At 43.4% G+C, this 15,944-nt stretch overlaps 2 protein-coding genes across 3 annotated transcripts; both read left to right on the top strand.

Annotated features, from left to right (window-relative positions):
- The first annotated feature begins 725 nt into the window (after positions 1–725).
- On the top strand, positions 726–5,213 carry LOC130141009 (G-type lectin S-receptor-like serine/threonine-protein kinase At2g19130). Of its 2 annotated transcripts, XM_056321609.1 has the most exons (3): positions 726–1,021; positions 2,092–4,631; positions 4,913–5,213. In XM_056321609.1, the coding sequence occupies exons 1-2, from the start codon at positions 1,008–1,010 to the stop codon at positions 4,586–4,588; spliced, it is 2,511 nt and encodes an 836-aa protein (XP_056177584.1). In that variant the 5' UTR covers positions 726–1,007; the 3' UTR covers positions 4,589–4,631; positions 4,913–5,213. The 2 variants fall into 2 exon arrangements, with proteins under 2 accessions (XP_056177584.1, XP_056177583.1); XM_056321608.1 differs by having other exon boundaries at positions 2,092–5,213.
- Positions 5,214–8,778: 3,565 nt separating this feature from the next.
- Positions 8,779–11,972, top strand: LOC115668414 (G-type lectin S-receptor-like serine/threonine-protein kinase At2g19130). Its single transcript, XM_030589873.2, has one exon. It carries the CDS (start codon positions 9,241–9,243, stop codon positions 11,752–11,754), a length of 2,514 nt encoding a protein of 837 aa, XP_030445733.2. The 5' UTR covers positions 8,779–9,240; the 3' UTR covers positions 11,755–11,972.
- Positions 11,973–15,944: the final 3,972 nt, after the last annotated feature.

Genomic DNA, 15,944 nt, shown 5'->3' with positions numbered 1-15,944 from the left:
CCCACTTGCTCCGCACCAGCCGAAAGCGTCTACGTCGTGCGTGGACGGAAAACGACGGGTCTGCCTCTTGCCAGAGAGAGAAAAACAAAGGAAAAATGGACCAGAGGACGACCCGCGTGAGCTGACCCTTTCAACAACAAGAAAATAAGGCTTCCAATCCATAAAAAGCATGGCGTTCAAAGTTGGGCATTGATCTGCCTCGGACCGTTTCCCCTTGATCACGGCAAAAAGATTGAACGGCTCGAACGCGGGTCTGGTTCACCAAATTCAATGACCCGAATCGGGGTCACCCCAAACTGTGAAATTCAGTACAGAGCACGCGAGAAGTCGGCATGATTATCTGTTTGATTTCGTCCACTGTCTTTGTTCTTCGGACACAAGGAAAGAAAAAGCACCGCACTTGAAGGGGCGCACAATATTTAAATTGGGTACAGGTGGCACAAGAAAAGTACGTATAAATGGGAGGTGGTTCATGTGGCTAGATCATCCGTCGACGACTCGAAGGAGGAGGGGCCGACGTAAACAATAGTTTCTTCTGTCGTTGTCGTCACATGTTTTCTAGCTACGTTTGTCGTGCAGCGTGTTATGATGGTTATGAGAAAATTTTGACCCGGGCCAAAAGCGGCCGCGGACATCGGAGTCTTTACCCCCGAATCTCTCGAAACTCTCCTTTCACGTTCCGAGGATCCGAGTGGCAGAGTTTCATCTCCCTTTCTTGACTTTCCATTCGGTGAAGGGGCGGAGAGAACCGAAGGGGCTCCCCTTCATTTTCTTGACTTGTTGTGATCAGCTTCCTATTTGCTTCTCTTCTTGGGCTTACCTCCGCTTAGCGATCCCTCTGACCCTGATCGTGTTTCTTGATCTTTGACCCGTTCTTCATCTCTCCCTCTCTCTCTCTCTCTCTTTCTGTGGACACGGCTCAAGCCGAACCATTTCAATTCTCGGACGTGTTTGCTGCTTCGAGTATAAATATCTGATAGCCTGTCCCAGGAGGAACTTGCGCGGCCATGGATAGGAAAAGTGTTGAGGAAAACTCCTATTGATTTTGAAGTTGACAAAACCTTCTATGTTATTGTAAATCTGATACTTATTTTGAACAAATTTATTCCAGGTCTGTATAATCTGGAAGCTCAGAAGAAAGTTATTCAGACTTTTCAAACTGTCAAGTATGTTTTTGAAGACCCACATAATCTAGGTTACGAGATTCGGATGCGAGAGTTATTCGGATGCGAGATGCGAAGCGAAGCTATTCGAGATGCGAGATGCGAGACGTAGAAATTCTTCTGATGCAGACGCAGAATTTCTTCATACGCAGCATTCAGAACGTAACACAACAGCTAGTGATCTGGCATGGATTTCACAGAAGGAATGTTCTAATTGTCTCAATCTGAATCAAATTGATTGACAATCAAACATCACGACAAGAATGCATTTCAACGAACAAAGCTCTACTTATGGAAACTAAGATTCTGATTGTATGGGCGACCAGAATCAGCGGGATTCAGAATATGTCATCCAACGGCTACTCAATCCTTATTATACAAATCTGTCCAAAGTGAAGATTGGAAGATGATCCTCTGAAAGCTGTCCAATGGCTAGTAGAGGAGTATTTAAGAGGATCAACGAGCAGCAGAAGGATGGATAGAATCAAGAATCAACAAGTCCAAAGTCTGAGCATACTCCAATCATTTCTCTTGTCGTTCTGAGCCAAACATTAAGATCTTGAGGAACACTTTGTAAGAGTGATTGTGTGAGATAGAGAGTTCTATCATACACAAGAGTGTTAACACTCAGAAGTTGTAATTCCTCTTGATTACATAGTGAAATCCAGCCGGTAGGCTGTAAGCGTGGGAGAGTGGACATAGGCTTGCTATAAGCCGAACCACTATAAACTCGTGTACAGATTTTCTATCCCTTATCTCTTACTTTACACTCTGCACATCAAGAGCAACGTCTATATAATCTGTCTAGAATCTGAATTTTATTCAGACTCTTCTGTGATTTATTTTGTTTCCGCATAAATTATTAAAAATGATTTTAGATCACCTATTCAGCGCTCTTTAGGTGATCCTTGCTAGCTACGTAAAAAAGCAGCAGCAGTCCATGGCTGTTCACACTCCCAAGCTTCTTGCTCTGCTTCTTATCTCTCTGCACCACCCACCTCTGTATTGGCTCCGACACCGACACCATCTCCGCTAACCGGTCCATCTCCGGCAACCAAACCTTAGTCTCCTCCGGCGGCAACTTCACGCTCGGCTTCTTCACACCGGGTAACTCCACGTACTCCTACATAGGCATCTGGTACAACAAAGTCAGAGTGCCAACCATCGTCTGGGTCGCCAACAGAGACAACCCCATCACCGACAGGTACTCCACTGAACTGAAGATCTCGGGTGGCAATCTTGTTATGGTCAACGACTCCCGAGTCCCCGCTTGGTCCACGAATCTGAGTACTTCATCTGGGTCGAGCTCCACGGTGGCGGTTCTTGGGGACGACGGCAACTTCGCTCTCAAGGACGGGCCGAATTCTTCCGTGACTCTGTGGCAGAGCTTCGATCACCCGACGCACACGTGGCTTCCTGGTGCGAAATTAGGGATCGACAAGCGCACGAACACGAGTCAGCTCTTGACATCATGGAAGAACGCCGAGGACCCCTCGCCAGGTTTGTTCTCTCTCCAGCTCCAGCCATCCAGTGAGTACTACATATGGTGGAATAGGTCTCAGCATTACTGGACCAGTGGGACGTGGGACAATCAGTCGAAAGTTTTCTCTTTGGTCGCTGAAATGAGATCAAGGTTTGTGATGGATATTTACTATTTCGAATATGTGGACAATGATAACGAGAGCTATTTCACCTATTCAGTGTACCCCACCTTCAACACCATAACAAGGTTTGTGATGGATCTTTCTGGGCAGATCAAGCAGGAGTCCTGGTTGCCTTCTAACCAGGCGTGGAACTTGTTCTGGTCTCAGCCTCGGCAACAATGCGAGGTGCATAGACTTTGTGGGCCTTTCAGTGTTTGCAGCGAGAGTACCAACAATTGCTGCACCTGCTTGCCGAGGTTTAGCATCAGCTCTCCGAGGGATTGGAATCTGAGGGATTGGTCTAGCTGTTGCAAGAGGAATTTGGACTTGAATTGTGCGGCAACTGCTTCGAATGCGGAGAAAGACCGTTTCTTGCCAATGTCTAACATGAAATTGCCAGATAATTCCCAATCTTCAGATGTTGGGAGCGATAAGGAATGCCAAGCTGCTTGTTTGGACAATTGCTCTTGCACCGCTTATGCTTTCGAGGATAATGCCTGCTCAATTTGGATTGGGGATCTCTTCAATGCGCAACAGCTCACACAAGGTGATACCACTGCAAAAAGCTTCTATCTCCGGCTTGCTGCATCAGACGTTGAGGATCCAAGCAAGAAGCGCAACATAACTGCGATAGTTGCAGGGTCTGTTAGCGCCGCGGTAGCGATATTAGCCATTGTCTTGTTTGGCGTTTGGAGATGGAGGAGAAGGGCAACTGTGACAACAAAGACAGTGGAGGGTTCACTGATAGCCTTTGCATACCGGGACTTGCAAGTAGCAACAAAGAATTTCTCAGAGAAGTTGGGTGGGGGCGGGTTTGGTTCAGTTTTCAAAGGAACATTACCTGATTCAAGTCACATAGCAGTCAAGAAGCTTGAGAGCATAAGCCAAGGAGAGAAGCAATTCCGAACAGAAGTAAGCACAATCGGCACCATCCAGCATGTGAATCTTGTCAGGCTTCGTGGGTTCTGCTCTGAAGGTGACAAAAGGCTGTTGGTCTATGATTTCATGCCAAATGGTTCCTTAGAATATCATCTCTTTCATGCCAAGGACTCAAAGACCTTGGATTGGAAAACGAGGTACCAAATTGCTTTGGGAACGGCTCGAGGTCTGGCTTATCTCCATGAGAAGTGTAGAGACTGCATCATACATTGCGACATCAAGCTAGAGAACATCCTTCTAGATTCTGAATACTGTCCAAAAGTGGCAGATTTTGGCCTGGCAAAGCTTGTTGGCCGAGATTTCAGCAGGGTCTTGACGACCATGAGAGGCACAAGAGGGTATCTTGCGCCGGAGTGGATCTCCGGAGTGGCCATAACAGCAAAAGCTGATGTTTATAGCTATGGAATGATGCTCTTTGAATTTGTGTCAGGAAGGAGGAACTCGGAGCAATCAGAAAATGGGGCCATCAAGTTCTTCCCAACATGGGCTGCTAGTAAGATAACCGAAGGAGGCGACCTGCTTGATCTTTTGGACCCAAACTTGGAGACAAACGCTGATCCTGAAGAGCTATTGAGGATTTGCAGAGTCGCTTGTTGGTGTGTCCAAGATGAGGAAACTTGCAGGCCATCGATGGGGCAGGTTGTTCAAATACTCGAGGGGGTGTTGGATGTGAACCTGCCCCAGATACCGAGAGCCCTTCAACTATTTCTTGATAATCAGGAGCATGTAGTTTTCTTCACAGAGTCATCATCGTCTAACCAGAGTTCCCAGACGAAGAGTCATACCTCAACTGCTTCCTTGCAGAAACAAAATAGTTCATCTTCAACAAAGTCCGAGTCTTGAGGAATATAAGACAAATGCTTTGGACAAGTAGTGCTTCAGTTAGGTAATGCATATCCTCTTCTGCTTTTTCTGTAGTCAAGAAAGAATCTCAGCATTTGGGGATTGGCTTTCTTGGGGCTTTTTCCCCTAGCTATTTTTGTTACATATAGATACAAGCAAGCTTGGATCATGTGCCATGCCAGGCCAGACCAGTTGTAAGGACCCTTAAGTCTTAATAATGATCTTTTCTCTGCTTTTTGAGATCCAAGGCGATATTGTTAATTAGCATCGAAAACTGTCATCTCCACTTTCTGACATTGGGATCTACGTATTGGTATATCCTAGCTTGGATTTCAGCTGGTGTCTCGCATGGTTCTCAAATCTGCCCTCATTGCATGCGTAGCGGGCTTTGATGCTTGGCATTTCTCAGTATAAACTCCTCTTTCTACTTGCTTTTTGCTTTGTTTATATAGTGAGTCATGGTACGAAAACCGCCCTTAAAACTATGACTTGCTAGGACTGGGATTTATGTCATGATAATTTCCAGCCAATGTATGTATTACCAGCAGATCCTTTTGTTGGAGCTGTAGGATGTTAATGCCCGCCCTGTTGTTTGCATGGCATTTACATCTCTTCTAAAGTCAAATTTCCGTGGATCGCCTCCTCGCTCTATGTTTCGAATATGAGTAATGCTATAGAATACTCGAACCTTTTAGCAAAACTGATTTGTAAAGTGATGGATGAGACTTCTGTTGGGTGCCAGCATTAATTTGTTTATTAATTAATCACTAATATTTGTGACATTGCTTAAAAGTTTTGTAAACCAAATTCAGTATCTCAACGTTACTTGTTAAAATTCTCCACTGTTTGTTCTGGTGGGAAATTGATTGGGTTCTCATTTCATTCAGGTTGATTCAAATAGTATTTTCCATTGCAGCGTGGACTAAATACAAGTCCAAATCCACTTCAATGTATCTTAAAGGAGCCTGTTTTTGAAGGCCCAGATTTGATTTTCAGTTCATAATCTATTCATATCAAAGCTAATCCAGTTGGGCATTTGCAGCACCATAATCCCGTCACTTTTTTCCAGGCTTTCCCTCATTTGTTGTCCCTTTCCCATTACCACCTTTTCTTTCCTTTTCCTATATTACAGTCCATTAAACACTTTTGATTTGACGAATCGTTTCACTTTTCTTACCGCAGTTATTTTCTCAATACCATCTGATCGTTAATCCTTCTCAGGTGCGAGGGTGCCCCTATGAAGTCTTAACTTGCTTCAGCAATCAAAAAAGTCTAATCGGCTTCTCCAATAAGAAAGTCTAATCGGCTTCTATCATCATTTGGTTGTGCTACTGCAAATCAAGCTTTTCATCACTGTGATGTAAATTGCGGATTTAATAACAGTTGGTCTCTCTACTTTTGCTCAAAAATCAGAATCATTCCTTTAATTTTTTCTAATTCAAAACCGTTCCTTGCACTTTTAGAAAGTGCCATTGGTCGTCCCTTTGTCGGTCCGGCGATGGAATTTCTAGTGTGACATTAACCTATATTTTAAAGGGTTAATACCACGAAAAACCCTAAACTGGTACACTTGTGACAGATTTACCCCGAACTATTTTTTTGACCATAAAAAACCCCAAACTGGTACATCTGTGACAATTTTACCCCGAACTATTTTTTTGACCACCAAAAATCCCAAACTGGTACACCTGTGACAATTTTACCCGGAACTAATTTTTTAATATTATTTGTTTTTTTTCGAATTTTTTTAGTTTTTCTTATCTTTTCTTTTTCCTTTCCTTTTCTTTTTTTTTTTCCTTTATCTTTAACCTCTGGCCGGCGAGGTCGGCCCCGTCGGCCGACGGCGAGGTCGACCTCGCCGTTGCTTGGCGAGGTTCGACCTCGCCAGTTGCCGGCTAGGGGTCGTCCTCGCCGTTGCTGGCGAGTCCTCGCCGTTGCTGGCGAGGCTCGGCCCCGCCGCAACTGGCGAGGTCAGCCTCGCCCAAAAGCGGCGAGGAGGAACCTCGCCAGCGACGGCGAGGACGACCCCTCGCCGGCAACTAGCGAGGTCGAACCTCGTCAGGGGCGGGGCAAGGCCGACCTTGCCAGTTGCCGGTGAGGTCGGCCACGCTAGCGGCCGGCGGGGCCGACCTTGCCGGCCCCCGCCTCCGGCTGATCGCCGGACCGGTGACCGGCCAGAGGTTGAAGATGAAAGAAAAAAAAAAGGAAAAAGAAAAGAAAAGAAAAAATAAAAAAATTCGAAAAAATAAAAAATAATAATATTAAAAAATTAGTTCGGGGTAAAATTGTCGCAGGTGTACTAGTTTAGGATTTTTGGTGGTCAAGAAAATAGTTTGGGGTAAAATTATCATAAATGTACTAATTTGGGGTTTTTTATGATAAAAAAATAGTTTTGGATAAATCTGTCACAAGTGTACCAGTTTAGGGTTTTTCATGGTATTAACCCTATTTTAAAATGGAAATTTTCTTTTTGTCAACCTAAAAAAACGTGGATTTTTCATTTTTTTTTTGCTAATGTGATTTTTTTTTCTTTTTTCAAATATTACCATATAAAAAAACCCACAAAATCTAATGCCCATAACAATACAAACTATCATTCGTACCCGCTCAGGACTCCTAATTGAGTGGCTATGGCTGCGAGCTTCATGGCTCAAAACTCAAGTGAACATGGCTGCTTTAAGCTTGAAGCTCATGTGGCAGTGCCGTGAGCTCAAAGATCAAGTGGCCATGGCTCAAGCTTTGCAGCTCGAATAGACCTTAGGGTCATGGCCATCTGCGAGCTTGAGCTTAATGGCCATGGCCGCCGCTAGCTTAGAGCTGGAGCTCGTGATTATGGTGGCCGTAATGGAGCTATCTCTCAATTTTATTTTTTTTAATGTTTATGTTGTCTACACGCAATTATGTGAGCAGAATATAGCTAGACACATGTGCTTTGGCATCCATGTCTTGACTTGCAAGAAAAAAAGTATAACATACGGATTAACTGTGACACTTTCTAAATAATAGATAAATGCTTTAAAAAAAAAGTAGAGGAAGTTTTTGATTTTTGGACAAAATATAAGGACCACTGGTGACAGTAATCCTGAAAGGAAAGTTGCAAGTGTACGGGAATAGATAAAACAGTAAAAGATTATAATGGGAGTAGAGATAGCAAAATGGTTGAGAACCCACATTTTAACTAATATTTAATGATGTGAGTCATAAATGGGTTGATTTTATGTTATGAAAACAAGTTTAAGTGAGTTATAAATGTGTTAGTTAACAACTTAATTGGTCTTAAATGTATTTTAAATGAGTCATAAATGGGTTAGCTAAGTGAGTTATAACAAGTCATTTTTTTTATTTCTTTCAATTTTCTGATTTTTCATAATTTTTAATTTTTTTCTTTTATCTTTCTTTTTCTTTTTCTTTTTTCTGAAAAATCAGGCAAGGGTCGCCGGCAACCGGACACCGCCGGTCGTCATTCGTCACCAATCACCACCGGTCGTTGGTCGTCGATTGTCGCTTGCCGCCGGCAGGTCGACAATTGTCAGTCGTCGTCGGTTGCCAGCCGATCGTCGATCGTCACTGGACGATTGCCGATCACCAACGGCCACTGGTCACCATTCATCGCCAGCCAGTCATTGGACGTAGAAGAAAAAAATAAAGAAAAAGAAAAGGTAAGATAAATATTAAAAAATCACAATTTTTTAGCAATATATATTTTTAAAAATTTATAAGAATTTTTTTTTTAATTTGGATTTAATATTGAAGTCTTTTAGTATTAAGGATCTGGGTCGCTAGAATTGTATTATATAGAAATAGATCAAAACGGGTTAAATGGGTCGGATCATTTTCGACTCGACTCAAATCTTACCTGACCCAACCATTTGACAGGTATGATAGGCGCAACAGAAAGTATCAATCGCTCCAAGTCCAGGCAGAGGTCTCTTCACGCCATCATATGTGGCCAAGACCCAGTCTATAAGGTTTTTCCGATAAAGACGTACGACCACGATGTTACATATATATGAACCGACACGGTAATCTAGGGCTTACCGTGGAACGGGGGCATTTTGTTGAGGATACTGACCTCAAGACTAGCTTAGACAAGAGTTTGGGATACTAAGAAAAGTAGACCATGCATCGTGAAAATAATATCTTGTTGGTCCAGCTATCCAACGTAAGAATCACTTTGATACTTGGTTTTCTTCCTTTGTTGTTGACTAGAACCGGTGAAACTGTGTTCTTGCTACGTCCAGTCTGCCTATGTTCTAAGTCTTGCTTGATCACTCAAATGTACGATGTTGAGTTTGAGTGCTCCCTGCTCAGATTACTTGCATGTTATTTCACTGGTTGACGGGGACTTCTCCAAGTTGCACCAGTAGCGTCTTCTTCACTCTTGGATGTGCCCATCCTGGTCCATTGGTTTCGGCATTCGAGCTTAAACACGACGAATCGTATGGTGCCAGCTTAAATGCTTCTATCTACGTACTCGATGAAAATGCACGAGTCTCGGTTGAAGTTTCCACATAATACTTTGCGCGTTTCTTGACCCCTTCTTCTTTGAGATCTCTTACCTCGCCCTCACTCTGACCACAAACAGCTATATATACTGCCCCCTGTGCATTGTGTTTCTAAACCTGTCCGCTCGAACCTTGTATCGTCCAGCCATGGATAGAAGAAACAGTAGTGCATGGTCGTTCACGCTCCCAAGTTTCTTGCTTTGCATATCTCTCTGCACCACCCACCTCTGTCTTGGCTCCGACACCATCTCCGCCAACCAATCCCTCTCTGGCAACCAAACCTTAATCTCCTCCGGCGGCAACTTCAAGCTCGGCTTCTTCACACCGGGGAACTCCCCGCACTCCTACATAGGCATCTGGTACAACAAAGTCAGCGTGCCAACCATCGTCTGGGTCGCGAACAGAGACAACCCTGTCACCGACAGGTACTCCACTGAGCTGAAGATCTCGGGTGGCAATCTTGTGATTGTCAACAACTCCCAAGTCGCCGTTTGGTCCACGAATCTGAGTGCTTCTTCATCTGGGTCGAGCTCCATGGTAGCGGTTCTTGGGGACGACGGTAACTTCACTCTCAAAGACGCGCCAAATTCTTCCATGACTCTGTGGCAGAGCTTTAATCACCCGACGCACACCTGGCTTCCTGGCATGAAATTAGGGATCGACAAGCGCAAAAACACGAGTCAGCTCTTGACATCATGGAAGAATACCGAGGATCCTTCGACAGGTTTGTTCTCTCTCCAGCTCGATCCATCCAGTCAGTACTACATATGGTGGAATAGGTCTGAGGAGTACTGGACCAGTGGGGTGTGGGACAATCAGACGAAAATTTTCTCTTTGGTCCCTGAAATGAGATTGAGCTATATTTACAATTTCAAATATGTGGACAATGAGAACGAGAGCTACTTCACCTATTCAGTGTACACCACTTCTAACACCATATCAAGGTTTGTGATGGACCTTTCTGGGCAGGTCAAGCAGGAGTCCTGGTTGCCTTCTTCCCAGGAATGGAACATGTTCTGGTCTCGGCCCCGGCAACAATGCGAGGTGCATGGACTTTGCGGGCCTTTCGGTGTTTGCAGCGAGACTACCGACAGTTTCTGCAGCTGCTTGCCGAGGTTTAGCATCAGCTCTCTGAGGGACTGGAATCTGAGAGATTGGTCTGGCGGTTGCAAGAGGAATTCGGACTTGAATTGTGCGGCAAATGCTTCAAATGCGGAGAAAGACCGTTTCTGGCCAGTGTCTAACATGAAATTGCCTGATAATCCCCAATCTTTAGATGTCGGGAGCGATAAGGAATGCCAAGCTGCTTGTTTGGACAATTGCTCTTGCACGGCTTATGCTTTCGAGGATAATGCCTGCTCAATTTGGATTGGGGATCTCTTCAATGCACAACAGCCCACACAAGGTGATACCACTGCAAAAAGCTTCTATCTCCGGCTTGCTGCCTCAGACGTTGAGGATCCAAGCAGGAAGAGCAACGTAACTGCGATAGTTGCAGGGTCTGTTAGCGCTACGGTAGCGATATTAGCTGTTGTCTTGTTTGGCGTTTGGAGATGGAGGAGAAGGGCAACTGTGACAACAAAGACAGTGGAGGGTTCACTGATAGCCTTTGCATACCGGGACTTGCAAGTAGCAACAAAGAATTTCTCAGAGAAGTTGGGTGGGGGCGGGTTCGGTTCAGTTTTCAAAGGAACATTGCCTGATTCAAGTCACATAGCGATCAAGAAGCTTGAAAGCATAAGCCAAGGAGAGAAGCAATTCCGAACAGAAGTAAGCACAATCGGCACCATCCAGCATGTGAATCTTGTCAAGCTTCGTGGGTTCTGCTCTGAAGGTGACAAAAGGCTGTTGGTCTATGATTTCATGCCAAATGGTTCCTTAGAATATCATCTCTTTCATACCAAGGACTCGAAGACCTTGGATTGGAAAACGAGGTACCAAATTGCTTTGGGAACGGCTCGAGGTCTGGCTTATCTCCATGAGAAGTGTAGAGACTGCATCATACATTGCGACATCAAGCCAGAGAACATCCTTCTAGATTCTGAATTCTGTCCAAAAGTGGCAGATTTTGGCCTGGCAAAGCTTGTTGGCCGAGATTTCAGCAGGGTCTTGACGACCATGAGAGGCACGAGAGGGTATCTTGCGCCGGAGTGGATCTCCGGAGTGGCCATAACAGCAAAAGCTGATGTTTATAGCTATGGAATGATGCTCTTTGAATTTGTGTCAGGAAGGAGGAACTCGGAGCAATCAGAAAATGGGGCCATCAAGTTCTTCCCAACATGGGCTGCTAGTAAGATAACCGAAGGAGGTGACCTGCTGGATCTTTTGGACCCAAACTTGGAGACAAGCGCTGATCCTGAAGAGCTAATGAGGATTTGCAGAGTCGCTTGTTGGTGTGTCCAAGATGAGGAAACTCGCAGGCCATCGATGGGGCAGGTTGTTCAAATACTCGAGGGGGTGTTGGATGTGAACCTGCCCCAGATACCGAGAGCCCTTCAACTGTTTCTTGATAATCAGGAGCATGTAGTTTTCTTCACAGAGTCATCATCGTCTAACCAGAGTTCCCAGACGAAGAGTCATACCTCAACTGCTTCCTTGCAGAAACAAAATAGTTCATCTTCAACAAAGTCCAGTCTTGAGGAATATAAGATAAATGCTTAACAAGTAGTGGTTCAGTTAGATAGTGCATTTTCTCTTCTGCTTTTTCTGTAGTCAAGAAAGAATCTCAGCATTTGGTGATTGGCTTTCTTGGGGCTTTTTCCCCTAGCTATTTTTGTCACATATAGATACAAACAAGCTTGGATTTAGTGCCAGGCCATACCAGTTGTGTAGACCCTTCATTCTATATAATGATCTGTTCACTGCTTTTTGAGATCCAAGATGATATTGGTAATTAGCATCGAAAACGTTGCACATCTTATCGTTGCTTTTTGCACATGGTCTCATTGCCATTCTTATCGTTGCAGCTCTGGAACTTGTTGCACGCATTGAGCATTGAACACGCTGCACCAGCCCCTCGGCTGGGACCAGACCGGCTTCGACCGATCTCCCTGCATGAAGTACTGAATATGGCCGTCATAATTCATGACCAACCAGCCGTTGCTGTAGTTATTGCTAGTACGGGCTGGCAGCAAAGTAGCAGTCATGGTGAAATTGGAGAGCAAGAAAGAGATGAAATCGAACGTCTCGTCGGCTTGTATGAACTTGCCATAGACCCCACTTTTCCAGTAAGGATGCTGGTTCTGCATCACTTTGTACTTGCTGGTGTCGCCTGCTTGATCCCTCTGGAACGTGAAGTTGCCCTCTTTCGGGTCATCCTGGCTTGCCCAAGAAGTTAACTTGAAGTCGTCGGTCATCCGCATCCCAGGAAGGAAAGTGTTGGTTGGGTTACCGAAGCTCTGCCACACAACGCTCTTGTTTCCGTCGTCTTCCATCAGCACCAGATTTCCTGTATCAAGAAGCTTCGCAAACTGGGTCGAAGAGCTTGAAGTCGTGATAAATTTACTATCTTTTAGTTTCCATTAAATTGGATTAATATCACGAAAAATCACAAATCAGTACAATTATGACAAGTGGAGGATAGAACTCCAAACTGGTAAATCCGTTAACTGCCACGTGTTATTTAACTTAGTAATTAAAGGTAAAATTTTATTAAAACTAATAAAGGGTAAATTTATCATCATACCAATTTAGAATTTTATATATGTACTAATTTAAGATTTTTTTGTAATATTAACCTAATTGCTAATTCACAGCAATTGAATTTGTGGCGAAACGAGGTTAAATCATTGAAAGCTGGCGCGAGCTCATGTTGTCGCTATTAGCTAGAGGGAATAATACTTTCTTCATTTTTATCTCTCCCTTTCTCTCTCCCCAAAATTTTTTCTCTCTCTAGACTGATTATTCGTTTTTTGCATGATATTATATTGCAGGCTTCCTTTTTTTTCCTGTCTTCTTCTTTGGAAAAAAAAAAGAAATTATTGGCTCCTTTTTCCATGTCCTGTCCTGCTCTTGCATAGGCCTTTGAAAAAGACTTTTCGAGTAAAAACAAAACGACCTGATAATCCCATTCGTGTCAACGCGGAATGATATAAATCTGTGCGGAAGATGATCATTCTACGAAGATCTATGAGTTACGAGTTGCTGACCTCAACCCCCAATCGAACCTGTGATTGGTAATCTCGGTATGAACGCGACCTATTGACGAACCTGTGTCAACCAATCCACGCTATAACGCCACGAACAAGAGAATTCGCGATCTTGCTCGATAAGTTGAATTCAATCGCCACAAGGGAACCTTGATAAGATCTAGTCCTCAAGAGAACTCAAGAAGAAAACCTCTCTGTATAAAATTCTGCCTCCTCTTAGAAATCTATAAGCAACCTTATATAAGGTGCTAACCCTAATCCTAATCATACTAGGATTAAAATTACAAAAATAACCTTAATTACTAAAAATTCGTCCAAAAATGGAAAAATGCCTAAAAGTTCATCTAAACGACTCCAAATCGCTAAAAAACGTCATCACTCACTACTAAAGTAGTGAGTATTGATCAGCGACCCGTTTCCAAGCGTCCATCCAAATTTGAGCCAATTCGGAGTTTGTCAATTCTAAGCTCCTTCGGAATTCGTTTGGACCAAGAGTAATCATGTTGCGCCAAGGAGCTTCAGAATTTTCAAGTTTCGAATCCAGATTGTCCCCATTCCAAATATCTTGAACCATTATGCCGACAGCTTGTTTGAATTCCTTCTCTCTCGCTCGAGTAATCGGGCCTAGCGGATAGAACAACGGGTCCCTAGCACCTCCTCCTCGATAGGGTTCGATGTCCACATCATTCCCTCCCCCATGCAAAGGATTTGCCCTCAAATCAGCGTCTGCATCAAAAAGAGTCAAATCAGAAACATTGAAAGTAGCACTAATACCATACTCACCTGGAAGGTCAAGCTTGTAAGCATTATCGTTGACTCTTTCCAACACCATAAATGGTCCATCCCCTCGCGGTAGCAATTTAGAGCGTCGCTGTTTGGGGAAACGCTCTGTGCGCATATGAACCCAAACCCAATCACCGGGCTCAAACACTACTTTCTTGCGCCCTTTGTTGGCTTGCTTTGCATACTGCTCTGTCTTAAGCTCAATATTCAGCCGCGTCTTCTCATGCAAAGTCTTCACAAATTCAGCTTTCTTAGCACCATCTAAATCCACACGCTCAGCAACAGGCAAAGGGGTTAAATCTAACGGAGTTAAGGGATTAAAACCATAGACAACCTCAAACGGTGTGAATTTAGTAGCAGAATGCACGCTTCTATTATAAGCAAACTCAACATGCGGTAAACAATCTTCCCAAGACTTAATGTTCTTTTTAATGATAGTACGCAACAATGTCCCTAAAGTCCTGTTAACTACTTCAGTTTGACCATTAGTTTGTGGATGACAAGTAGTAGAGAATAAAAGTTATGTACCTAACTTCTTCCACAATGTTTTCCAAAAGTAACTTAGAAATTTAGTATCTCGATCAGAAACAATGGACCTAGGCATGCCATGCAAACGCACAACCTCACGTTTTCCGCTCAAAGTGTTTGTCACTCCTCTCGTGTTTAACTCAATTTCGGCTTTTTCTTCCCTCAATTAGACTCACACACTCTTGCCTTTTACCTCTCGTTTCCTTCTAGCAAGCTCTTTTTTTCAGACTTGAATCTAGTCTCACAAGCTCCTCACAACAATCGATAAATCACCAAGCAAGATCAAATTCAGCAATATACCGCTCAACTCAGCAATTCAGCAAATTTTCGCTAAATTCGAATTTAGATTTAATTTCTTCTACTGAAATTTTTTTTTTCTATTCGGTCCAACTAGCAATGATAAAAAAAAAAACGAGTTGTCCTCTTGAAATTTTTTTTTTTGCCGAAACTTTTTTTTTGTTTTTTTTTTTGCCGAATTTTTTTTTTTGGCTTTTATTTTGACGAACTCAAGTACAATATAAAAAAAACAACTAGGACCGAAAACCCTAAATTAAAATTGAAATCACAGCAAGAACAAATTCAGAACCCTAATTCTATAAACCCTAGTTTCTATAAACCCTAGATTGATGAATGAAAAGCAATAAAAGTAGGATAACTAAACCTTGTAGAACTAGCTCTAATACCAGATGATATGAATCTGTGCGGAAGATGATCGTTCTACGAAGATCTGTGAGTTACGAGTTGCTGACCTCAACCCCCAATCGAACCTGTGATTGGTAATCTCGGTATGAACGCGACCTATTGACGAACCTGTGTCAACCAATCCACGCTATAACGCCACGAACAAGAGAATTCGCGATCTTGCTCGATAAGTTGAATTCGATCGCCACAAGGGAGCCTTAATAAGATCTAGTCCTCAAGAGAACTCAAGAAGAAAACCTCTCTGTATAAAATTCTGCCTCCTCTTAGAAATCTATAAGCAACCTTATATAAGGTGCTAACCCTAATCCTAATCATACTATGATTAAAATTACAAAAATAACCTTAATTACTAAAAATTCGTCCAAAAATGGAAAAAGGCCTAAAAGTTCATCTAAACGACTCCAAATCGCTAAAAAACGTCATCAATCACTACTAAAGTAGTGAGTATTGATCAGCGGCCCGTTTCCAAGCGTCCATCCAAATTTGAGCCAATTCGGAGTTTGTCAATTCTAAGCTCCTTCGGAATTCGCTGGACCAAGAGTAATCATGTTGCGCCAAGGAGCTTTAGAATCTTCAAGTTTCGAATCCAGATTGTCCCCATTCCAAATATCTTGAACCATTATGCCGACAGCTTGTTTGAATTCCTTCGCTCTCGCTCGAGTGATCGGGCTTAGCGGATAGAACAACGGG

The sequence above is a fragment of the Syzygium oleosum genome, unplaced genomic scaffold (genome assembly GCF_021117445.2).
Source record: "Syzygium oleosum isolate NSW1041296 unplaced genomic scaffold, Sole_v2.1 Sole_v2.23, whole genome shotgun sequence".
NCBI lineage: Eukaryota > Viridiplantae > Streptophyta > Magnoliopsida > Myrtales > Myrtaceae > Syzygium > Syzygium oleosum.
The sequence above is the reverse complement of the archived record's forward strand: the minus strand, read 5'-3'. Positions and strand labels throughout refer to the sequence as shown.